The sequence below is a fragment of the Trachinotus anak genome, unplaced genomic scaffold (assembly GCF_046630095.1).
Source record: "Trachinotus anak isolate AG129_WGS33_773 ecotype Australia unplaced genomic scaffold, CSIRO_AGI_Tana_v1 ptg000019l, whole genome shotgun sequence".
Classification (NCBI taxonomy): Eukaryota; Metazoa; Chordata; class Actinopteri; order Carangiformes; family Carangidae; genus Trachinotus; species Trachinotus anak.
In genome coordinates, this window is record NW_027273870.1 from 29,005,381 (window position 1) to 29,031,653 (window position 26,273).

At 41.5% G+C, this 26,273-nt stretch overlaps 1 protein-coding gene across 2 annotated transcripts in view; it reads left to right on the plus strand.

The window, feature by feature from the left end:
• The window catches only part of LOC139636012 (malate dehydrogenase, cytoplasmic-like), a 171,774-nt gene that overhangs the window by 89,195 nt on the left and 56,306 nt on the right, over positions 1-26,273 (plus strand). Inside the window, exon 1 of one of the 2 annotated variants that reach the window (XM_071503658.1) lies at positions 9,063-9,072. The exons of the other annotated variant lie outside the window; for it this stretch is intronic. Within the exon in view, the coding sequence (XP_071359759.1) occupies positions 9,071-9,072 (2 nt within the window). The 5' untranslated portion in view covers positions 9,063-9,070. Of the gene's footprint in view, positions 1-9,062; positions 9,073-26,273 lie in introns of those variants that run through there. 2 annotated transcript variants of the gene reach the window in all.

The window sequence follows — 26,273 nt, forward strand, 5'->3', positions numbered from 1 at the left end:
ACTGCTTCTGGGTATTGTAGTTCATACTTTTCAAACCAGTTCCTCTCGCTGCCATCTGGGGCCACCATCATGCAAACTCAGTCTTGACAGGAAGCCCCCCCACCCTATTCTCTCCCTCTCTCTCGCCCGGCCCTCCTGCAGCCTCGCACCACTCCAGTCCTGCCGTATCATCCTCTCACACACACTCCGCATCATAATTAGGCCATGTACCAAGTTCCCCGATAGCGCGTACAGTTTAGTTTCTGTCTTAATTCCTTATCAGATGCATCGATCGTTGACTGATCTGGGGCGGCTGTCTGGAGAGCAGCGATAAGCCATGTGTATGTGTCTCTCTCTGTAGCTCGCCCTGTGTGTTCGTGTGTGTGTGTGTGTGTGTGTGTGTGTGTGCAGCAGCAGCTCAGGATTAGCACCTTATTAGCTCTGCAGCTTCAGCCTTTTTTAACATGGCTGACACCTCGACACTTTACAGGCTAAAGAGCAATAAAGACTCCAAAAGAAGGAGCTTTTTGGACAGTGTGAGCGAAGTGAAACGCTGCCTCACAACTTTCAGACAGGACGGAAAATAACACTAAAAGCGACGCTTTTCTGAGACCTTGTGCTGATAGCAATTTGTGAAAGGGTTCGCTCTCTTGAATTGAGGCTTTTTAACAGATGGTGTCAGGTGTGTGTAGCCAACACCAGCAGCCCTGTGTCATATAACAGACAAAAACAATGCAAGAAGCTCTTTAGATGTAAAACAAATCAGTTTATTTCCTGTAATGAAGGTGACACAATATGAAAAAAAAACAAAAAGACAAAAAAGTGAACATTACGATCAGAGACGGTGCTCAGCGGTCCATTTAGTGGCACGTGTTCCAGAGCTTTGCTCACTTGTTGGTATATACTTTTTTTTTTAAAGAGCCTTCAGGTGAGGTTATTTTGCCAACTGAAAGTGTTTCTTAGGTCAAGAATGAAACTGAAATTCTCGATTGTTGCCTTTGCTGCAGCTTTCAGCAACATTACATGGTCTTCATCAGTGACTGAGCTCATGGTTGATCCCGTGTGAAACTGCTGGTGGCCTGCAGCTTTAACCTCATCCTCATGACAAGAGCAAACAGCCTCTGTAAATACAAACCCAGGCCTGTTGGTGACCTGTTGTTTGTTGACAGTATGTACACATGACTTTACCTTTAAACAACGAGGTAGTGATGGAAACGTAAAAAAACGTTCACTCTCAGGAGGTGGATTTGTTGCAGGATAGAAGCTCCTCTCTTCATGTTTTGCCTAAAAGCAGATGTGTGTTTGAAGATGACAATAGTTTGACCTCAGCACAGACAGAACAGCATTTACTGTGGAAAACCAGGATTTTTTTGCTCTTCAGTGATGGCTTCAAATCTTTCTGGACCAGGTTCAGAGATCTCAACAGTTTTACACACACACACAATGTTATCAAATATTAAACCCAAGTTCTAATTAACCTAATTTTCCCAGACTTATTCTGTCTGCGTTCGTTATGAATGAAATTTATTCACCTTTGTTGTACTTATGTGGAAAGAGACATAGTTTGGTACCTATACTATATCTATATATACTATAAGTAAAATATAGAATATTGCCAGCTTTATTCCTGAACAAAGTCTCAGCCCCTCTGATGAAGTTAGAACAGGTCAAAATGTCCACGTGTTGAATAGGTCGTCACGGTAAAAAGGCAGAAGTAAAAAAAACACAAAGACATATAAGCTTATTTCTGTCACTTTGCTGTCACTTCACAGGTACTGTACTGTATTAATGTACTGATATACATTAATCTTTGAGGTCCTACCCTAAATGTTAACCACGACATGAAATTACACCCAGGTTTGTGATTGATCAGCTTGGCTTGGGTTTTAGGTTTTGTCCACACTGAAACGATCTCTGTCCAGACAAGCGTTTTAGCTGCGTATCAGAAATAATCTCGTTCCACACTAACATGCCTAAAAATACATATCATGACCATTCATGTACACAAGGCATGCGTGTGCCAATGTAAACAAGAGGCAAATTGTTCACTCTGCAGTTGCTTAGTGACAGAAAATACTATGAACGAGGAACAGCAATGGCGAAAAGTAAGACCAGAGATTTCTTTGTTTGAACCAGTGACGACGACTGCAATTGAAAATAACACAAGTATACGGCGGTCTGGGCGTTGGAAAACATAGATTGGGAGTCATTGTTTTCTTGCAGAAAAGGGTCACGCAATAGGAGGGAAGGGAAGGATACGTCACCATGTTCGTTTCTCGAACCAATAAAGAAGCGAACATGTCTGTGCCATTGTTTCTAAAAGTCTTTGTTTCTGTCTGGAGCTTTCAAACTAAAACAGGTCCAGCAGCATGTCCAAAAGTTGCAGTTTTAGTGTGGACGTTGATACAAGATGCGTTTTAAAAGTGAAATGTATAAGTGTGGATGTAGCTTTAGCCTGCAAACTGCTGGCAGTAGAGATTGTGAACAACGTTACAGAGAGGCTCAGAAATCTTCTCCCTTACATTAGCCCCTTCTCCACTGGTTTTGTCAGCACACCTGGGTCAAATGAAATCAGAAACACTCAGGGATGAAAAAGTGAGCTGCAGCCCTGAAATAAGTTTTAAAAACACACAATCACTGGGTTTAAGCATTGTGACGGCCCCTCTGCTTAGATCCTGCTCGGCTCTGTCGCTGTGCTTTCTCTCCACGGCTGCAGGCAACGAGGAGTCCAGTCAGCAGCACGAGACACACCTGGGCACATTTAAAAACCTGCTTATACCTGCTAATAAAGATTATAACACAGCAGCTCCACTTCAGATCTTCCTCACTGCAGCCACTGACCAACAGCAGTCTCCTGTTCAGACTTTACCACACAGAGTTTCTGTGGGGAGTGAAGTTCAAACTCAATATGGCCTGATCACGTATGATACACCTGTCTAATGTTGCAGTGCAAACAAGTCCTTCCAATTAAACCACATGCACTATATGACCAGGGTGAATCATAATCTGTAACCTTTAACCTCCAAATTCAAATCCATCTTAATAAACACACACACACACACACACACACACACACACACACACACACACACACACACACACACACACAAACTCAGTCCTAACCAGAAGCTAAATCTTCTCTCATTCATCCCTGAGTTTTTACTCTCTCTCTGAGTCAAACTGCCTTTTCTCCAAACCCTCAGCCTGACCTGAGAGCACCTCCATCCCTGAGGGACAGGGAGGAGGGAGGTGGGGGGGGGGGGGTTCAACACGGCTTCTGGGCTAATGGTTGTGAATGGGCTCCCATTAGGACACTGTTATAGGGACTCCTTCATTTGCATCTCTGCCCATTGTCTCCTCAAACAATGGCAACAAACAAAACATTAACATGGAAATGGGAGAAATGTACCTAATTAGTTTTCTCTGCTGGTATTGTTAAGCAGAATAAAGATAGGGCTAAATTGCTTTTGGATCCACCCTTGAGAGCTCTGAGGCCCCACAGCAGCAGCTCTGCAGTGGATTCTGGGAATTCAGCAGGAAAAAAGAATATTTTTATTCTTGATGTTGACATCTTAAGCAGGAAATCAAAAAAAGATTCATAGATGAGTTTAGTTGATCAGTAGCTTTTATAGAAATCAAATAAAACACATACATAAGAGTTTTTCAAATGTAAGATCAGAACTAAATGAAGCTGATGTTTATGATTAAAACTGGATATATTTAATGGATTCCTCTGTCTTTATTGTGAAAAGTCTCTGTTCTATAACAGGTTTTGTTTTCAGCCCCTGATGATGAAGGTTAAAGAGTGAGCTGATCATGGATCAGCGCCTCTGGAGCCTGCTGCTGAGCTGCACTGAAGAGCAGGATTAGGCCTGTTCATAGGCTTTACCGGCCTTTAATCTTTAATCCAAAACCATAATATACCACACCTTCAGTGGCTGTCGCTCATCGCAACATAAGATAAAACCATCGCATAAAAACACTCCGGTGTCAGAGGCCACTCAAACAAAAGCTGTTTGTCTAAAGTCCCCGGAGCCCGGCGCTGGTTTGACTGTGTGAGTGTGAAGTGAGCACAGGGACGAGAAGCCGGCAGGGAGCAGAAGGGTTTTATATGAGCACACAGCTCACACAGGTTTCTGCAGGACGATAACAGAGTCACAGCCTTTTCCATGACATCAGCATGAACACAGGTGACAGCATAAGGATTTAGAAGTGATGATTATGAGTCAGTCCTGGGGACCAGTGGAAAACATGGCTGCAGATACTCCAACAATACTGATATGTCACATGTCGCCCATGTCTCTCAGGGAATATTTTCATATTGCACTAATTTGCTTTGCCAGATATACTAGAAAGTGTAATTGCTGCCTGGATTATATTCACCAGCTTTGTTTTTCAATTTCAAGTGTGGCATCCTGAGTGGATGCTGTCATGAATCCAAAGTAGTGAAGTGGATCAGAGTTTTGTTTTTTAATGGTACAACCCTCCATCAGATTCTAACTGTGCTGCTAATCATTCATTCACACCACATCCTCCACAAATGAACATTATGAAAACTGAGTGTTTTGTGCTGGTGACACTTTATGTTCAAAGTTAACTGAGACGAAACAAACAGATGAATGTGTTGACCATTTGAGGCCACGTCCACACTAATACGAAAACGATCTCCATCCAGAGGAACAGGAAGTCTACTTTGCAGTTGGTTGCTTAGTTGTAGAAAATGCTACCAACAAGGAACAGCAATGGTGAAAAGTTGTTTAGGGCAGACACGACGCCGGAAGACATAGACTGGAAATCCACAAAAGCATCATGTGACAAATCAGGGAAGGAGACTGTGAGACTGATGAGACTCGGCATGAGTGTCTGCGTCATTGTTTCCAAAGGTCTCTGTTTCCTGTTCCCATTCAAACTGAAATGCCAGAGTTTTCAAAATAAAACGGGTCCAAAAGTCTCAGTTTTAGAGGATTAAAAACTCTGGTGTAGCGTGGACACGTAACAAAAGTTACATTCATTTGTTTAGTTTTGGCACAAACACAAATTTGGACTCAAAGTTGAACTGATCAGATTTTGGTGGTCAAAGGTCAAAGGTCACTGTGACCTTACAAAACGTAGTTTTGACCATAATTCACAAATTCATACACTAATTTATGACAATTTAACTTAAATTTCTGTAAGGATAAAATGAAGTGATGACATTTTATATCCAAAAGGTCAAAGGTCAACTTCACTGTGACATCATAATGAAGGGGAGATTGTGCCCATATTTCCCGTAACTTGACTGATTGGAGGAGGAAACATCAGGAGGAGGTGATTCTAGTTTTCACAGACTGACAGACTCCTGACATCAGATAATGGACTGAAGTGATCTTGCAGCTGCTCAAACACTTAACATCCAGTCTATAAATGAGTCGTGTGACCTGAAGTCATTCTACTCAAGTGTCATCCTTTCTTCACCCTCGTTTCACCTCTGAAGTTGTTTTTTAACAGTGACAATCAGCTGTGAGGAGTCAGCCTGAAAACACAGGAGAGATAATAGAGACTGATGGGAAGTTAACGACCAGCGTTCACCACGTTACAGTCACAGTCTCCGACTGGAGGGAGGTGACAGAGGTGACAGGTCGGTGCGTGAAGAGACAACTCACAGCCGCGTTGCTAATTAGCAGCTTGATAGCATCAGTGACAGACCACTGGAAAAAATAAAAGCAGCTGCTGGTCTCAGAGCAGCAGGTAAACAAGATGTAAAGATGGTTTAGTCACAAAAACCTCGATCTGAAGTTGTTCTCTCCTGAAATAGAAAAGTGCTGAATCGATCAGGTGCAGATCAGAAAGTAAATGTTGCAGCCTGGTTAATGAATGTATTGATTGTTGAGCACATTTACTTTCCATTATGTGCAATAGAAGTCAGTGTAAAGAGGGGAAACATGAATAATTCCCTCAAGTTACTACTTAAAATACCTTAAAATCCCTTAATGACTGAACGTGCAGTGACATGTGGTGAAAAGACTTCCTCCTTAAATTTTCTCTTATGTTTCCCAACAGTAGCAGTATGTGTGTGTGTGTGTGTGTGTGTGTAGCAGTTGATAAATGTGAGACACTACTTGGATGCTAACTGCTACGTAACGACGCACCGGATATTCATAATTATCATCTCAACATCTGCATCACATATGAGGGAAAATACATTAAAATACATGCATCATAAAAGAAATGCAATTTTTATTCAGTCTTTCATGTATAATGTTTGTTTTAATTTGTGTCTACAGAGCACTTTTTACTCACTTCCTGTTGTTTTAAAAATTAAGTCCTGACAGTAATAATTGTTAAAATCAAGATGTCTGAGGAGTATCATGCTCTAGCAGCTAATGTTAGCAGCTAGCCTGTTAGCAAAGTGACTTCTTCTTCTGCAGCACTTTCACAAGACAGGCTGCAATGCATGATGGTCTAGCTTGATCGATGTAGCGTAAATCTTCTGTACACAACATGGTGGATAATAAATTTACATTTTCAAATTCGATGGGCTCTGTAATGATTCACGATAGTGAGTGAGTGGATGTTGTGAACGGGGCCCATGATTTGTGGATTACTTGATTGACAGCTGTGTCAGCCTATCACAGTTGGCTCCTTCTTGTTTTGCTCTTTTGCTCTCACTTTGCATTTTTTTTGGCTCCAAGATGGCAACCACACACACACACACACACACACACACACACACACACAGAGGGTGACATCACCGCGCTTCCTCCACCATCAGTCCCTCCGTGATCATCAAAGCCTTTCCTTGTCTCCTCCTCCCTCCTCTCATGTCGGAGCTCCTCGGGGAGAAGGTTGGGGGAATTTCCCAGCCTGCCTCTGTGCTGCCGGCCCGGGGTTAATAGGTGTTCAACCCTCCTATTATCCAGGAGCGTTTGTGAATTACCAGCCGAGTGATGTTTACCACTGATATCATATATATGCTAATGTGGGCGCTTAATTGGAGGGGAGGGGCCGGAGGGCGGGAGGGCGCAGGGTTGCGATCATGTGTAAAATTGATTTGTGAGGGCTGATATTTGATCGACGGCGGGGGGGACGGGGCTGCAGGCAGGGGGCCGGTGCCACAAACTTCTTCTCCTGCAGAAAAACAAAGTTGTTCCTCCCTCGCTGGATGTTCAGTGTCTCTGTGGACTTTAAGTATTTCTTACATTCTTCACGAGAAAGAGCAAACTGCAGGATTTTCATGTAGGTCTGAAGGATTAATCGCTCCCACTTTGCATAATTAAGCAGACTTCCAGTATTTAAAGGGTATTGTTTCAGCAGTTTCTCACTTGTATTAATTAGTAATGGGTAATAGTTAAATTTGCCAGTTGATGATGAGCAAACTCCCCAATCAAATTCTGTTAATTACTGCAAAACCCCCAATGAGATGCCAGTTGAATAGCAGCAAAATGAAGCTGCTGAATTGTGTCTAAAACACGAGGTTTAAAAATCTCAGCATTTCACTGTGAAGTTATCAATAAATGAAATTTTCTACTGATTAAGGCAAAGAAATAATATTTACAAAGTTTGTTTAATTTACTGAGGCAGCATCTGAATGTGATGAACATCCACACAAAAAGACGCTGTGCTCCATCAGTTTAAAGTGTTTGAATATTAAGACAAAATGTAAAAGAAACAAAAGGAAAATTGAAAATAAACATTTTAAAGAATTTAATAAAATAGAAGCCAAAAGCAACTGATAGTGTAAAAAGCAAATTTTCAGTGCAGTGAATGAACGGTGCCTTATTTAACAGAGGATTCACTTAATTTGTGATCACACCCACACTTAAAGCTCCATCCAGTCTAAAGGTAGATGTCCATGTGTTTGTGACTATAAAGCAGGTCTAGGTTCTATATTAATACTGTGAAAGTATCAAAGCCTCAGTCCACAGAGAAATGCACACAGCCTGTATTCAGACACTGAGCCTTAAAACCAGCCGTCAGGACTTCTGGAACTTTGTGATGTCACAACAAAGCAGTCACTGAAGAGAGGCTCAGATCCTCTCTTCTGATTGGCTGACTGACCTGTTGTCACTAGAGCTCCAGAGAGAAGCCTGAGAGACGAGATGTAAAACTACACTGAGATGGTTTTTGGTTCTTAAAACCACAGATATGTCTTCTGATGGAGATCAACACAGTGTAAAAGTGTAAATATGGGACCTTTAAGTTGACCGGTCTTTGTTGTGAAGGACCAGTTACATCAGTCATTTGTTCTTTAAGAGAATCCTCACGTGCCACATTAAAATTGTATTATTGCATTTCCCCTCTGACCCGACCATGTATTTTAAAAACATCCAGATCTAAATCCTCAGTCCACCAGCTCTGAAAACCCAAAGTTTTCCACATTTCCAGGACCAAACCATGAGTCTTAATGTGTAAATCAACCACACTGAGACAAATATGTTTTCCTTTGATAAGTTGAGTTTCACTGCTGCTGCCAGCCACCGCTCGCTCATTGTGGCTCCAGCTGAAGGTTTTAAGCCGCCGTACGTGAGCCGCATGGCGAAACGTCTGCTGGCTTTGAAACAAACAGCCCGCAAACGCTTTAAGTATATTATCAGCCAAGTTCTTTTAGGAACGTATTGCTAAAGGAGCTTACCATTTAATTAATGTAACTTTGGCGAGATTACACCCGGCCCGGCCTTGTAAGCAGAGGCAGAGTCTTATTGACCTCCTATGCAAGAGCTTAAAGACACAAGAATGGCGTTTTTACTCAACTTTGATGGGATAACTAGTATAATCTTTCACAGGGAAGGGTGGAATAAAGTGTTTTAAACATAATACCCTCCCAAACTCTGAGTGGGCCTGTGTGACGTTCAAGTGCCGCACCGACACAGCAACTTGGTTATTTTATCAACTTTGACTTTTAAGAGTCTCTTTGTTTTTTTCATCAGGGAAAGAGACGATTCTTCAGGCTTGTTTTAAAAAACATCTTTAACTTTAGAATCATGTTCACTCGTACGTGGAGGCTGGTGTGTAATGAAATTATTATTATCCTCATATCTGCTGGTGGTAAATGTTTACATGCCTTTTATAAAGGCTAAATAAGGAGGATTATTGTGTTTATGTTTAATCCTAAATTTTTCTCCACATCCACACATTGATTCTCACTGCAATAACATAAAGAGTTCACTTCAATTCACATTGTAATTCTTATTGATAAATAATCTGTTGTGCGTTTGTTGATGCTGTTTAGTCCTTTTTTCTACTTTTTTTTTTTTTTTAACCATCCCAGATGTTACCGACCCCCCCTCCAACCCCCTCGGTCTCTCTCTCTTTTTTCAGTTTTCAGTGTCGCCCTTTCAAACATTCTTTAACAGTGGGATAAAGGGGGACGGGAGGGATTGGGGGAGATTAGGCTACGGGATCCTCCAGGCATTGTCTGAGAATCTGCAGATAAAAAAAGGCACTGGTTTGGTTTTGATTTGGCGGGATGGGGGCAGGGAGGGGCGGGGGGAGGAGGTGGGTGGGGTGTGTTGGGGAGGAGGGGTGGAGTTAGCAGATTCGGGGGGCAGGTGGTGTTGTTGGTTGGTCGGCCGCTGTTTGGGGTTTCAGAATAAAAGGATCTTGATGTTTGGATGTGATGGACTGAAGTCTCTGCTTCCTTTTTTACTGTGGGAGAAAGGAGGAATTTCCTGTTTTTATTTTGCCTCCAAACGCACCATCACTGCTCCAGGTCATTTTCACACATACAGGGTTCAACTTATTCACCATGATTATTTTCTGCCATTATTTTGTGGATGTTAAACTTCCAGCGGTGGTGGAATCAACACTTTTCTTTCTCCTAAAGCCACTGTTGTTAGTTTTAGTTGTACATTTTGGGAAAGATGTTTGATACTGCTCTCAATCTACAGTCAGTTAGCTTAGCATAAAGACAGGAAACAGCTGTCCAGAAGGAACAAAATCCAGCTCCTTTAAAGTTCGTTAATTAACACGTTATATCTCGTTTGTTTAATCTGAACACAAACTGAAGAGTTGAGGGTCAAATGGTTCACGACACAATATTCAGTGTTGAAATTAATCCCGTCACAGCTCTGATGACTTTAACATGCTCCTGTGTATTTATTTTTTTATTTTGAAAAGTGTTTTTTAATTTGTAGATTCCACCAAATTAAAAACATCTAGATCAGAAGAGGCTGGACACAAATGTTCCAACACACATTTTATCATTATTAAATCCTTCATTCAAATAGAACAAAAATAACATGTACAGTTCACAGACACATATAAATTCATGGGCATTAAAATGAGAACACAGATAATTCACAGACTGGATTATACATTTTCACAGCGAATGTAAGTTCACATTTTTTGGAGCTCGTAATTCAAGATTCAAGAGGTTTATTGTCAGATGCATTTTTAAAAAAAAACAAAATGTAACATCAATGTAAACATGAAGCAGCTTCGGTGACGAGCCGACGTATGATGAAGACTCCTCAGACTGAACTAATGTCAGAGAGTTTATTTTCCAGTCATCTCATGTGTTTAACAGCTGAGTGAAGTTCAGAGCCTGTGTGTGTATTGATCAGCGCATAGACCAGTTATTGATGAACCTATTAACACTGATCAGAGGGGAGGACAGTGAAGAGGTGATTGATCGGCTCCTGCAGACTCAAGAGGACAAGAGAGAATCTTTCTTTCTTTCTGTCTTTCTTTCTTTCTTTCTGTCTTTCTGTCTTTCTTTCTTTCTTTCTTTCTTTCTTTCCCTCTCTCAGGTATATACAGTCTTGTACCTGAGCACCATCTTGGCTGACGTGACCTGGTCACCTGTGGGTGTCTGTGCAGTGTTTCCTCAGCCTGGCGTCTCAGCAGGTGGTTATCAGCTGCTCGTCAGCAGCCTGTTACAGGCTCCATTCAGATGCTCATATCAGTTAATTAGCACCGACTCAATCTCTCCCAATAATCTGCCTCCATTCACGTGCGAAGGCGGCCGGCCCTTTACTTAAGTAGTTGTTATTTCCTTTTGTCTTTAATGCCTCTTGGTTTGAAAACATCCACATGCCTGGGATTGTGATGCAACTGACAAACTGCAGGTCGGATTCAACAGGAAGAAGATTTTGTTTTTCAGTTAAATCTGCGTCACTTAGCAGAAAAACTCTTTGGTTGTTCTTGGTTTCCTCTTTTATTCACCAGAGCTGATGAATTCCTTTAAATTCCTTTTTAGTCGGACAGAAGTGGTGAAACAATTTTATCTTCCTCTGTAATTTTGTATATATCCTGTTTAAAACTGAGCATTACTTGTCTCCCATAATTATAAATAATGTAATAAATTCAGCCACCAGGACAAACACACAGTTGCATCAGTTTTCTAGACGATTAACCTGAAATAAAAGACAGAAAAATGCCATTAACTGCTGATTTTTGATTTTCCAAGGCTTTTATTGTGAAATCTGAAGTCAGCTTCCTTTCATTGTGCCTGTAATTGTTCACCTGAATCATGCAAAAGACATTCAAATGTAATATCTCCCTTTTTTCTATGTTATTTGAAACTACTTTTCCAGTTCTTCATTAATTTCCTGATCTGTATCAGGAGCTGAGTCCCAGTCATGTCCTAATGGAGTTAGTTCAACCATTAGCTGAGCAGATTGATTCATTACGCTAATGTGAGTCTAACCCTGTTGGCCCTGTTGAAATGCGTGCAATATGACACTCCTCAAATTTGTTCTAACACATGCCCTGGGGAGCCAAACAGAGCCGCCACTAATGGGGGAGGTGGAGCCAATTATGCAGAGAGGAGCCGACTGTCAACAGATATTAGGACAATATCAGCTGCGTGGTGCCATCAGCCGCTCCGCCTCCTCACACCCGGCTCATCCACGGCTGCTCTGAAAGCTGCTCACACATGAGGAGCTGCTGGAGGTGGCAAATACAAAGCTTCACTGTTGTTCCTTAAAGAAAATGTCTTCATCTCATCGCTCATTATTTTTACAATTTATAAAAACTTTTATTTGTTGTAGTCAACAAATCTTTTTTTTTTTCACATTGGCAGATTCTGGAATAGAACCAGTCGCCTTCAAGGGACTGGATTTAAATTTCCCTCCTTTTATTGGTTGTCTGCTTTTAATTACACATCTGTACAAAACAACATAAAATCCCACAAGAAACAATTTTCTCAGCTTCACATTGATTCAAAGTCACATAAACACGCGGACTTTGGACTTTTTCTGCACAATAAATTCACACAACATTTGCACAAGTGATTTTTCACATCACACATGAAGCCATATTTCATGTTTAATGTTTAATCTGCATATTTACACATTTCACTCAAAGTGCCTGTGGTTTCAGACATTTAACACGTGAACCACTGTAATATTTCATTTTTAATACATTTCACTCAAGCTTCTTTGTATTTGACACAATGAGTTTCAATAAATTGTGTTAACATCAGCACACAACCAACTCTGTGATTCCAGTCTGAGGAGAAACTCAAGAGGAAGTTTGGTCACCTGACGATGTAAAACTGTCCTGAAAGAAAAAAATAATAAAAATTATATGTTGATTTTTCACCTGAGAATTTCTCTTTGAATGTTAAGTCTCACATAAAAACAAATTTTACAATAAATAGAAGTTAATCCACAAACGGAACGGAAGTTCAACCATGAACAGAAGGATAAAAAACACAGGGACCAACATGGTCCAGTTTTTATCATTAAATCATGAATCAGGAATAACTTACTCTAATGTCTTTCTAGTGCAGCATCAGCAGCTGGATCTCCATCGCTCAAAGTAGAAGTGATTTTTTTAGAAAAGCTGACAAAACAATTGTGAACGGTTTCCACTGAGGGATGTTATGTGAATTAATGATATAATTATAATTAATTGTGACCATTTCAAGTGAGCAAAATATTTTTTTTGAAATGCACGTTTCCATTTTCAGGTATTTTGAATTTTGGGAGGAGGGGAGGGGCTTCACTTCCTCGTCACAGATAAGGCTTTAAAGAATTTTTTTTGTACAGCTTGTGACTTATTTTCATCATTTCAGTCCATCAGTTACGACACCAACAAAGAAAGAAAGAAGTTGCATGAGTGTGGACTTTTATCAACGTTTCAGTCTGACCAGCAAAGTTCGGCTTGTTTACCCGTGTTTTAATATGAATCTTATCAATAGAAATGTTACATTAGTTACATTAAACCAGATGTAAACAACTGTCACGATGTCGGAAAAGAAAAAAACTAAATGAAGAAAACAGCTCTTTAAAATCAGAATGTGTCACATGTGGTTTGAGTTGAAGTGTTGTTATGAGGAACAGGTGGGTTTGTGTTACCTGCCTCAGGCGACATGAACAAGTATCTGGCTGGAGGCTGGTGGTTGTTTCCCATCAACTGGAAAAGAGATAAAAGAAAAGGAAAACCTGTGGGAAACATACATTAACTACAAATAATTATCAGCTGATATTTGAGGCTCGTTCTGGAGGAGAAGAGGTGACATCACGTGAATTTGAGGTGATTGCTCTTTATTTATCTCCCACCTCTCCTGGTTTTATCTCCCATCTGAGGGTGAGCAGAGGAGGGAGGTGGCGTCTGTGGCGGGTGGAGATAAGGCCTGTTGTTGTGGACGTGGGGGTGGGTGGTCTTATTTACCTGTAGCTGAAGGAGCTTTCAGCTCCCTGCAGGCCAGTGCTTTACATTATGTGACCCCCCCCTCCCCTCCCGCTGCTCTGTCAACACTCATCCTGAGCATCGCCGAGTCAACGGTGTCATGCACGAGGACCTGAGGAACATATGGTGACCGGCTCACCGTGCACGATCTCACACACATAGTGACACAGCCAATAAACTGTGGAGAAACAAGCTGATTATTTGTTGTGGCTGTGACGTCACACGTTACGATACTCTAACATGTAGAAATTCATTTTAGACAAAAGGCTCAGTGACTTCCTGAAACACTGTACCAGCTGAAACAGAGCATGTGCTGGGATCTATTTTCAGAGGCGGATTAATCCACATTCTGTGCCTTAGTGAGTATTTCCAGCAGCAGGACGGTGTGTGTGGGAAAAATAAACGACAGTGTGTGTTAATGGTGAAGAATAATAGTTATTGGAAAGAATGGAGCTCAATGAGGAATCAGATATGTTACTTATGTAGTTTTATTTCTAGTCTTATCAACCACTCAAAGTGCTTTAACACACACTCACCTCAACTGTTGTTTAAAGGTACATTACACTGAATAAGTAAATAATGTGAAGTTCAGTTTGTGAGGTTGTTGTGTATGTGTTGTGTATAACTTTATGGTGCTTGATTCACATTGTTTGTGTTAAATAATTAGAATTACTGATAAACTGCAGCTGTAACTATCATTATTATTATCATTATTGCACATTGATTTGCTTATTATTTCTTTGGTTTGGTTAATAGTGTTTTGTCACATGAGCCCAAAAAAAAAGGCAAATCTTTGAAAACATTGAATTCATCATTTAATCCACGAATCAGTTCAACCTTTATGTGGTTTATCAGGTGAACTCTGATCTCGGAGGCGCCGCCCCTCTCCCAAAGCCCATTTGTGTATTTCTGGCCGAGTGTTTCCTGCCCTGTTTGCTCATTTGTGTGAATGGGGACAAAAAGGAGTCAGTGTCCAGATTGCAGTACATCTGCTGTTTTCGGCGGCGCGGCGAGGCCTGGCCGCCGTGCCACGCAGGTGCCGCTCCTTCCCCCCTGAAGGCCACATTCTTCTATAGCCCAGCGCTGCCTGAGCAAACTGCGCTTCTGAGCGGGCCTGTCCCACCACTGACTGGCCACTGCCCCGGCAACATGCATTGTTGCTCTATGCAAATCCGCTCGCACTGGGACAGAGGCTCAGGGAGGGGGGTATCCTGAGCTCAGGAGCCTGGACAGAGAACGGAGGCCGGCCAATAAATGAAAGTTTGCCTTAAATCCTCAGGATAATAGAGGCAGAGGTTGGGGCCGAGCCTCGAAGCCGAAATAAACAGAGGGATTACTCCTCGGTTTTGCATCACTCACTCTCCTCTGGGTGGCCCTTAACCGTCAGGAAAGCAAAGAGGGGAGAGGGGGTGGCGAGAGAAGAAAAAACGTTTAACGCATGGACATTCACACAGCACATAGGGGGAAAGAAGTGAGCCTAATTCCATCAAAGACTGAGAAATTAGCAATTAATTTATTCCAACCTCCCCGCCCCTGCTCCTTTTCTATTTTCAGCCCAATTGTTGGTTAGTTCTGCAACATCTGGTCCAGAACAGTCACTGTGCCTGATGACTGATGCACCCTCCATTAAAGTAGAATGGCAGAGAAAATCTTCCCTTTTTCATTCATTTCTTGTCCATGGGAGATTAGTTTGGTACGATGTGAAAAGTAATCATTAAAAATGTTGCTCTTTTTGCAGGCCATGCATAACCACCACGGGCAGCGCCTTTATTTGCAATTGTAATTTAAAGAATAATTAAAGAAGTTAAATGATTCTGTAAATGTAGAACAACTTGAGTCTTTGTGCTCAAGGGTGCATGAACCTGCGCCTTATGGCTGGTTGCTCCGATAAACTCGGTAATGAAAGAATGTAGCGCCGCACTAATGACAAATTTTGAAGTGTTTTGGATTTGCTCACTCTCCTGTCCTCGGCTCACGCTCTCTCTGATGCCTGACTTTAATCTGGGCAGGCGCTGAGGAAGAGAGGCCACAAAGAAGCCTTTTCACCAAATTAGCAACAAAAAAAAAACCAAAATAAAACAACAACAACAACAAAAAAAATCGATTGAATGATTTACTGATTGACTTTGTGTAATAGATAAAGAAAGTGACGAAATAGTCCAATGTAAACAAACACAAAAAAAAGGATCCAAGATGAGTGACACAACATGCAATCATTAGTCCAACATCTCAAAACAGCACAAATCGCTACAGGCATCCTTTCAGGTAGGGCTTTAGCAACTATTTTTATTATCAATTCATCCAACAACCGATCAATTAAATGTTTCCAAGGTCTCCAAGGTGATGGCTTCACATCCAACCATCAAAAACCCAAAGACCTTCAGTTTCTTATAAAGTTAGACAAGAAAAACTCACCCTGGAGGAGCCTGTAAGCATCAGATATTTGGTATCATTGCTTGAAAAATTATAAATTATAATCAATAAACAAAAAAAGAAATAGCATCAAATTAATAATGTGTATTTTGTTTGTTTTTTTGTATAAAGTCTTTGAGTATAAATCTCACAGCTTCATTTTACCCATTTCTTTTTCTAAAATATGAGCATCTGTGAATCTGCTTTGATTTTACCAAACAGAATAAAGTTTAAACATTAGTGACAGTTAGTACGAGCGCGACGCTTTAACTCGGATCAGATTAACAGAGAAAATCCTTGACTCAGCATCTTCAAATCAAATCTCGAGCCGCTGCTTTGTCCAACGTAATGTGGTGAGTGGAGCAGAAATGGCCTCATATCAATCACATCAACCTGCTTTTGAGCTGCTGCACCACCAGCAGCTTATATACACCTCCCCATCCCCGACACACACAAACACACAGGCCCAGCTCTGGTGGAAATGAGCTGTTGACATTATTTGGGGTCATTGTCCACGATAGCAGGGCCAACTGCTGGGATTTAGCAGATAAACCCTTCCACTGAGACCTACAGCCATTACACATTTCACTACATCAGTCAGCCACTTATTGTTGGACTGGAGCTGGCCCACAGAAGGTTTGGTAACATTTGCGTGGTTTGTAATAAATAAACAAATCATTAATGCAGCTAAATGTGAAAATCTGGACGTCGGAAAATCTGCCTGACTCGGACATGAAGGGAGAGGAGGCGGTGATGGTGGCGTCCTGCGGCTCCTGTGGAGGTGACCTTGAAGGCTGTGGTTGTTCTGTGCAAGTCCAAGGTGTCACTGTGGGTAACGGAGGCAGAGCTGGAGCTGGAAACAGGGAACCCTCCCTGGAGGAAGGGAAAAAATATATAAGTCCATCAGCGGGTCCTTTAGGAAACGGTTTTTTACAAGCTATAGCTTTTATCTTCCTTTTGAAAAACATCCCTGTGAGTGAAATTGCAGTCTGTAGTCTCATCAAACATTTCAGCTAACATGAAGGAAATATTCTCTGGTTCAGTTAAACTGAAAAACATTTCAATAAAGCTGAAGCTAAAGAGAAGCTAGTATTTTGAAGCCGAGCACTTAACGATTACACAAGCGGAGTGATCATTGCTAATTAGCTGGGTTTGGTTAATCAAATTAAAGTCGTGGGAGAGAGGATAAATTCAAACACAAATTTGTTTGAGTAAAATGCAGAAACACTGAGACTTTTTCTGTCTTTTTTTGGTTGGGACAGAGGATTTCAGCCTCTTAATTAAAGATTTTGCTACCTGAGTTAAGGTAGTTAGCCTAGCTTACCCAACAGTTAGCCTTGGTGATCCAAGAACAAATATGATTGACCATAATACAAACTTGTAACTAACCTTAATTATCTCTAATTATTAAGCTTAAATTCAAACTCAGCTCTTAACGTGGAGCTAAGCAGTCCCAACATCATAGAAGCCATGTAGCATACAGCTACATTTTTACATAGTTCAGTATCTGAACTAGTAAATTTCATACAAAAATTACAAAATGCCTGAAATTTTTAAATGTATTGCACAGTAGATACAGGTTCAGCTAAAAATATTAATGACTCAGTTCAGATACTGTATCAAGTGTCCCAGTGACTCAACGTTTACAAAACCATGATCGTGTTGGAACAGGAATGCCTAAAGGGTATGCAGTCACCATTAATGTGAGGAATGACACCCGAGTCAAGATGTCTGAGGTGAGAAAGGGTTTGCTGAGCTGTCAGTGTGTGGTATAGAGAAAACCACGCTGACTGGACCAAAACTCAGTTTGCATCATGACAAAAAGCTGTGGTTCAGTTCTTCAAATGATTTCATAGTTTGTTTTATGGAAAGTTTCTGTGTATTTGGGTGCATAGTTCTACACGCCCCAAATCTGTCTGTTTTCACTTTATTTCACCCTTTTCATTACCAGCTGTTAGCTCCAGGCTAATGCAACACACTGGCTACTCTCTACCATATGCATGCATACGGGCACAGGCGGACAACATGGAGACAGAGACATTTTGTTATAAGTTACAACCCCAAATCAAACCAAATCCAAGAAATTTTCTGAATCTGTATGATCCCAATAACCATAACCTGATCATTTGTGAGGACCCATCAGGTTCAGTCTGGGTAGCAAAACTTTATTTTTACTATTTTATTGTCACCAGAACCTAGTTAGTTACATTAGTGGAATTTTCTCCTGTTCACGGAGGAAACACGCACCTAACGTGACTTCAAATTTTATTGTGCAATTTCACTTTTATTTTGAACTTGTCCATCTGCTGACAAAGTCCCGGACAGTGATGATATTGTCTTTTCCCATGATCCTCTTGGCAACGTCCTGCCTAGGAAAGCAGCCCGACATGACAAAAAAATCTTGAAAGAACACAAAGGCACAAAGAGGCGGAGGGCGCAGCGGCAGAGGCTGCCGTCTCGGGCCCGACAGAGGACTCGGCCTCGCCATACAGCCGGGCCACTCCAATTCTGAGCGAATGCTAATGAGATTGCTCTGATCCCTCCGGTGCTTCCCATGTTTTCAACACCTTCAAGGACCACATGGCGCTCGCAGCATAAAGACAACTAAATGAGAAATCTGAACGTTTTTTTGTGAGGCCGGGGGCCTCTTCGCTTTTCAACCTGGCCGCCCATTCAGTATACCTCCCCGAAAAGAAAAGATAAGAAAGAGAGTGCTACAGGGGGTGTGGATGAGTAAACTTTTCAGGAAAATGGCATATTTGCGAATGCGAAGTAATAATCAATTTATGGCCACGCAAGGGCGAAGCCTTTGACGCAGGAAGAATCGTGGGCCGGGGAAATTGAAAAGGAGGGAAGAGAAAGGGGAAGGGAGATGCTCAAATTTGGAGGCTGTTTCTCACAACCGCTGTAATGAGATCACTAACATCTTGAGCCGGCCTCCACTATAGCCGCTAAACAACAGGCTCCCAGATGAAAGGTGAATGGGCCTAGGTTCCCGCTGGCTGGTTCAGAAGCACTTTAATAGCACAGCGCCCTATGAAAGGTTCCTGGGCAGTAGCTCATATTAGCGGCGAAGCACACTGCTCAATAGGATGATGCCTTTTGGCTTTTGTCATGAGATGATTAAGGGCTTCGTTGTCACCGGTGCCTGTTGAGCACAAGGCACTAGAATCCACTCTGCTGGGCTTTATTGTCTGAGTCTGTGTAGTAGAAAGGGGCCTTTTGATGAAAACACCTCTCAGGGATCTATCAGGTGAGCTCTGCTTTGGAGTCTCACATCTTCGACCCCCCCTTCAAAATATCTCAAGTGCTTTGTTTCCCTCTAAAGACCCTTGAATCTGTCATCGTTTTCAGACAAAGACAAACGCCGTAGAGGGGAGCAGCCGCGAGATGAAACTTGCAGATAATGGTCCTCGAATAAAGACAATATGTACACATGTGTGTAATTAATTTACCTTGTTGTAGTGACTGCGAGGTGCACGTTTGGGTAGGCAGTTGCATATCCGCCGCGCTTCTTGCGTTGGGTTTTTACACTTTTAAAACAATCAAAGGCAAAAAGGAAAAAAATCTTAATTCTAACCAGCCTTTTATTGAATCTAAAAAACCTCCTTATTTCCTTCTCTCTCTTGTCTTATGTCAAGATACTGACACTCACTAAAAGTGGAATTACGGAACCCGGCAGAATCGTTTTCTTCTTTTTATGAGACGTTTATGGGACTAAATGACAGTCAGTGGAAAACGTTTCTGTCAGACAAAAACGCCAATGAAAAGGCATCAAATTCGCTTTTTTTATGTTTTAAATAAGAGACAGATAGCAGGTTATACAATTGTCACAATTCTCCTCATAGAGAAGGTGATTGAGCAGGATGAATGTTGGCCAGATTGACGTTAAACAGAGAATGCACTACGTCCATTTTTTGCAATCAATGCAGGTCCTTTCAATCAGGAGAGCTTTATACTCGGGATTAGTTTTGGTGACTTAAGGAGCTCGACTACCTCAGTGCCCCCACCATCTGCAACTGCACCCCCCCCTTCCACCCTCCTTTACCCCCTCCTCACAAAACTAGCACAAGGATACTGCCAGCCTTTTCACTCCCTCCTAACAAGGCGGCTCCAAAGCACAGGCCCACTCCAAGTAATTAAATCAATCCCTTTGTGTTCCCCAATATTCCCCTTCAGTGGGTGACTGCCCAAGATCTGATTATGGCTCTTCATGCATATTCAGACTGAAGCTACAACTTGTCTAAAACAACCTCTTACTTTTTATTCTCGCGTCATGAGCAGCCAACATGCTCCGATTTCCTCTTTTTTTTTTTTTTCTTTATAACCCCGTAAACTTTTACATATATCCCCGAATCCACACTTTGCTCCGGCAGGACTGTGAAATGAGGAGCGGTCACTGACTCTGGAGGCTCAGGCATATTTAAGAGAAAGCCGTAAGATGAGGAGAAGTTAGGGTCGGAGCCCGAAAGACAAATTGGATTAGCAAGTATTGGATTAAAGGTAAAACGGAGGGATAACAAACAAGAAAAGCTGCCTGTGATCACAGGGTTTAATATATTTCTTTTCCTCTCCGATCCCTTTCTTCTCTCCCTCCCCCTTTTCTTTCTTTCTTTTCGAGTAAAGATCCCAGGCTTAAGACAGACTTATTAAAACTGGGATTAATTTGTAATGCTCCCCTAACCCTCGGGGTCAACCAAAGATTTGTTATCTAAAGCAAACAGGAAAAAATGTACTATAACAACACAACAAGGGCTTTAAATCCATGTCTGTGGGGCTTCTGGGAGATTTTAGCTTTGTACGAAAGGTGTTATCCCTGAGATATTTATTTGAGCAGGTAAAGAAAACCCTCTTAGGACAATCTGGATGTGGGTAAATATAATAATTGCACTAAATCTCTGCAATTATGGAGCTGTTTCCTATTTTAAAAAAAAGCAATAATAAACTGATAGATATGCAAATGCTAAAAGATGTAAAAGGAGCCCAGTCAATCAAGATAATGTGACACCTGTAATCTTGATAACAAAAATGGAGCATGAAAAAAAAGAGAGAAACAAATACAGTCCTCTTGGTTTATTCAGAAAATGTCTGTTTTAATCAGCAGATGATGAGAGGTAACAGTGTTGAGAGAGCAGGCCACTCTCATTAGCCTTATCTTTTTAATGTAGCACTGGCTCAGATTGTGATCTTAATCTTATTTGGTTATGGAGGCTTCGTTCACTCCGACGAGCACAAAGACCTTTGGGGGGAACAAATCCGGAGCCTCCGCACAAAAAAAAAAAAAAAAAAATCAGCGCCTTGTTGTCTGCGATGGCTTTTGGGTTTGTTCCTCGGGGTCGTGAGTTGACCGGCCTCAGAGCCGAGCGGCCCACATCCATTGGCCAGTCGCCCGTTCCTGTTTTGTCCCAGTCTTTGTTTCCCTGCGCTCGCTCTTATTTCTTTACCAAACACTGTTGTGTCTTACGGAGTCAGGGTTAGGACGGGGATTTAATAAAATGTGACAAACATTAAAAACATAATTTCAAAAAATATTTTTAGTCATTTAAATCTTTGAAGGGGACGACATCAGCACTAAAATATAATGTGTTTAAGAGGCAGTAAATGGAGGAGACTGTCACTGATTTGAGGGTGAAGGAATCATTTTAAAACAAACATCTCATTTGTTGAGAATGAAAGTTCATTATTCATCTTACAGTTTCCTCCATCTGCTGAGGAGGACTGAGGATGAAAGCTCAGGAAAAGCTACTAAGTGAACTTTGGGTTAACATTTTTTTCTTAAATCTCCCTTTGTTGCTTCTGTTTTTTGCTGTGTTTTACTTTCGCTGACTTTTAATAATCTTGGCAAAGCTCTTCTATGTGCAGAATTTTAGCCTGAGATCTAAATGCTGCGTCCACATCAATTTGATACACAAACATTGTGTAAAAGCTGCCATAACTCTGGAGTTTAGTGTCCCATAATGGTCTAAATGCAGTTTCAGAGGCAGGAGAAAAACATCTCAGACACATTGCTGAACAGTATGAAACAATGCTTAAACTGGATATGACTCTGGGAGTACAATTATCACATTTAGTTGGGTTGTCAGATTGGGTTGTCACTTTTCTGCACAAAGACAACAACCTTTAGCTCTTGCAAAAAATGCAATTTTGAGACTCATTGTACCAAAAACCACATTAAGGCTTAAAGAGCAGTTTGTCTGGGGGGGCGGTAATTTATTTTCAATTTCATGTAAAATATACTGTTTCTATTCTGCATGGGACTGACTTGTTTTGCTGCAATACAACACAGACAGTGAAATGAAAAATCCTTTTATAAAATTTTATTTTACATTGTGCATGTCAGTTAAATGTTTCCTGCAAATGTGGTCAAGCAAACCAGACAACAGCACTGCACTGGGTGATTCTGAAAAACCCCAGACAACATCTGTGTTTAAAGTTTTTTTTTTACGCCCTCTGGCACCATGTTTAAAGTTCTTGTTTCTACAGTACCTGCCTATGGTAAATACGAACAGTTAAGGCTTGAGAAAGGTTGTGAGTGTGACTAAGGCATGGTTAGTGACACGCTACATGCCCATCACAAGTGGCAACCTCTGGGGCTGAAACACGAAGCCAAAACCTGCAGTTCCTCTTTTATACAACTCACCTGTTTACATTTTATTAAGGCTTAAAGTTATGTATTATAGAGGGTGTGGCCACTTTGAGTGACAGGTGGGTGAGTGTATGATTCCCACAAACGGACATGCACTGAAGTCTCGGCATAACACACGTCAGAGTTTTGGATTAGCCGGGAGTTAAGGGCGGAGTCAGGCACTACCTAGATAGCGACGGTGGTGCAGCCCACTCTGAGCTTCAGAACCACTCTTCAGAAACCTGTGAGTGACAGAGGCTACGTCCATCTTTGTTTACAGTCTATGGCCCATCCACCACATCATTAGTTCCTGTCTCACTACATAAAGGACACATTTGGACACAACATTGGTGTTAAATGTTGGCACTGGAGGTGTGGAATCACCCAGTATGGGTGCAGCTCCCTCAGATTCCTGGCTGCTGAGCAGTAAACCTGAACTCCAGGCTTCAAACTGTCCACGTTCTCTGACAGTCCTTAAGTGTTAAACAAAAACTCCTGCAGTCTTCCCCCAGGTCTACCTCACTGGTGTGTATATAAATGTGTCAGGCAGCGTCTGCTCGACTTCACCGGCTCCTGTGAGGCCTGTAATCCAATCTGTAACCCAACAAAGAGACTCCTACATCTATGCATTGCTGTGGGTATTGTCTTGTGTTTTCTGGTTAATGGTGATTTGGCTGAAGGCCCAGTGCTGTCAGTCACTCTCACTCATGTTTCTGTCTCTGCTTGCACGCATTCCTGCAGGTTGGTTTGCACCAACACAGATAGTCTACTTTTCATCATCTCTGGAACTAACCCACGACATCGTATCGTGTGTGTCTACTTTGATACACAACACTGACAAGTTGTTTTAAGTAAACTTTTTTTTTTTTTTTACTTAAACTCTACTCCACACTACTAAAACAATAAAAAAATAGAAATCAATATTGAATATCAATATCAGCTACATATCAGAAATAATCTCTATCCCCACTACAACATGCACGTGTTGATGTAAACAGGAAGCAGATTTTCTACTCTGCAGTCGATTATTTGCAGAAAACACAATGAACGAGTAACTGTAAAGACAATTGTAGTTTGGAATTTCCATTCTGTGCTAAGCTAGCACGAACATATCAACTCCTGGCAAGACAGCAAACAATACGCTGCTCACATTTATTTATTTATTTATTTTTTTTTTTTTTTTTGCCATTCAGATACAACCCAGCCAATCAGACTTCAGAATCTAGGATTGAGAATGGGAACATCACGCTCCTTCATAACCAGCTAGTTAACTACCTACTTACATCCGTGCAAACTAGCGACAGAAAAATGGCCACAATTCTTGCAACAGGCGCTGGTGAGATCAGCGTCGTTGTACATGAAGTTATAAGTGGACAACATTTTTCTGTTATTGTCCTCAGGCACTTTCAGATAACGGCTTCTAGCAACCACCACCACAACAGCTTCTCTACACCAGTTACAGAAATCAGCAAACATGGGATTAAGAACACTCCTTCATACCTAGCTAGCTAACTACCCACTTACATTCATACAAATAGCAACAGAAAAATGGCGCTAGTGAGATCAGCGTTGTCGTACATGATGTTGTTGGTCAACAAACAAGAAATAAACATCAAAGCAGTGATGAGTGATTGTGTAGCATAATTTGTCCATTTAGTCGTACTGTCTTTGTTTTGTTGTTCATGCTCTTGTTTCTGGATCACAGGGATGAAACAGCATTTGACTGTTTTCTTCTCTGCAGCTTACAGAGCCTGAACATGTTTCTGTGGGTGGCCTCTATGAGAATGAAACTTTGGCAGATAATATGACTCGTATTTTAGGGAGTGTCTTCCCTTTTAAAAAGCTTTTTGACCTCAACAACAACAGAAGAAGAGAAGGGTGACTCATCTTCTGACGGCGTGAATCGGCCTCGTTTCATCCCTGCCACAGAAAAGCGTGATCAATGTCTCTCATGTCCATTTTCTATTGGTAATCCTCCACAAATTGCCCTCCGTTGCAGTTTGTGTATCAGCTGTTTGCAGTGGATTAATGCGAGCCACTGGTGGCAAGTGTTCAAATCAATGTTTATTAATGGTTTCTTTAAGTGTTTAAAGATTAAGTCATTAACATATTGATGAAGTTTTCGAAGTTGCCCAGGGAGAGAAAAGGAGCCGGAGCTGGAGAGGGTTTGACGAGCTGCTGAACTGTCGCCAGCCGCCGAAAAACAACAGGCTGAAGACGGAGGGAAAAAAAGCGGAGCTGTTGGTTTCCTGAGAGGAAGGACTCAGGCGCTCCTCTCCCTGAGGCAGGTTCCTTCAGGTCCTTAACTACCTCTGGAGATACATTAATATTTACTGAATGAAATTATTACATGATTATGAGTCATTGAAAAGGCAGGTGTTTTCGGTCGTGTCCTCCGTGGAATAAGGTGCAGTCGACTCAGATTGATTTTACCATTCAGCAGCGACCTGCTGCAGCCCTTTGGCTCACCATGGTAATTCCCTCTCTCACCTGATAAGGTGCCTGATCCATAATAAATCAATTCTAATTAGTTTTATGTTTGAAGGGGGGGTGGGGGGGCTGCACTTTGCTTAGGGGACTCTCTGCCGTCGAGCCCACCTCCTCCCATCATCCTTAGTTGTTTTCAGCCGCCAGTCATCTGCACACCTGGTATCAGTTAATCTCCTGTGCAGATTATTGATGGAGGGGAAGCGGTGGTGTTCGGCTCTGCTTCCTGAATCAAGGACATGCAGGTTTTGTTTCCCCTGCGCTGAGCTCCACTGGGAGGAGTCAAACACGTCCTCAAACACGTCCTCAAACTTCTGATGGCGTTTTCCTGTCAGCCTGATGTGTAAAGTGATGGAATCTAAAAAGGTTTTTTTTTTCCTGGCTGTCCCTCTGCAGGACATGTCATCAATTAATGCTCAGTTTGTCAGAAAAATGTGGTGGATGAACAGGTAAAGACGTCGTCTCACATCTGAGAAGTTCCTTGCAGCAGCTGTCTGTGTCCCGCAGCAGCCATGTGACCTGTCCACCTCCTCCGTCTGTCATGATAACACCGGTTATGTAAAATGCTGAGCAAGTTTTCATTGAATTTCTTAACTTTTAGCTAATTAAAATAGACATTACATTAACTTCCTTTACGTGAATATATTGAAGAGGATGGGACCAGATTTCATAATGAATTGCACACCGGTAACTTTAATGCACTGTGGGATTTCATGGTTGTAACATGTAACAAGGGTCACAATGTCAAAGTATGTAAGAAAAACCTGTTCAGTCATCAGTTATTGTTTTTTGTTTTGTGCCAAATTTTCCACAACAGCTGAGCTTAAACAATTTTGCAATTTTTTGTCTTGTTTTCAAACTGTGGTTTTTAATTGTAAACTGAAAATGAGAGTTCCTCCTCATCCGTGCTCTAAATGAAATAAAATCATATGGTGGATAACGTAAAAGATAGGGTGTGGTTTTCTTCATGAGTGCATCAGAATATACAACGTCTGCAGTTACTGAACAGAAGATGAGACGTGTTTTTACCTCCCTGATAAAGTTAGTTACTCAAAGGAAGTTCTCCAGGGAGGATGCACCTCCTGTTAAAGTGGAGAGAAGAGAGGTGATATTATAAATGTGTTTGAGCACTGCATAAATATTTTCACCCTCAGAT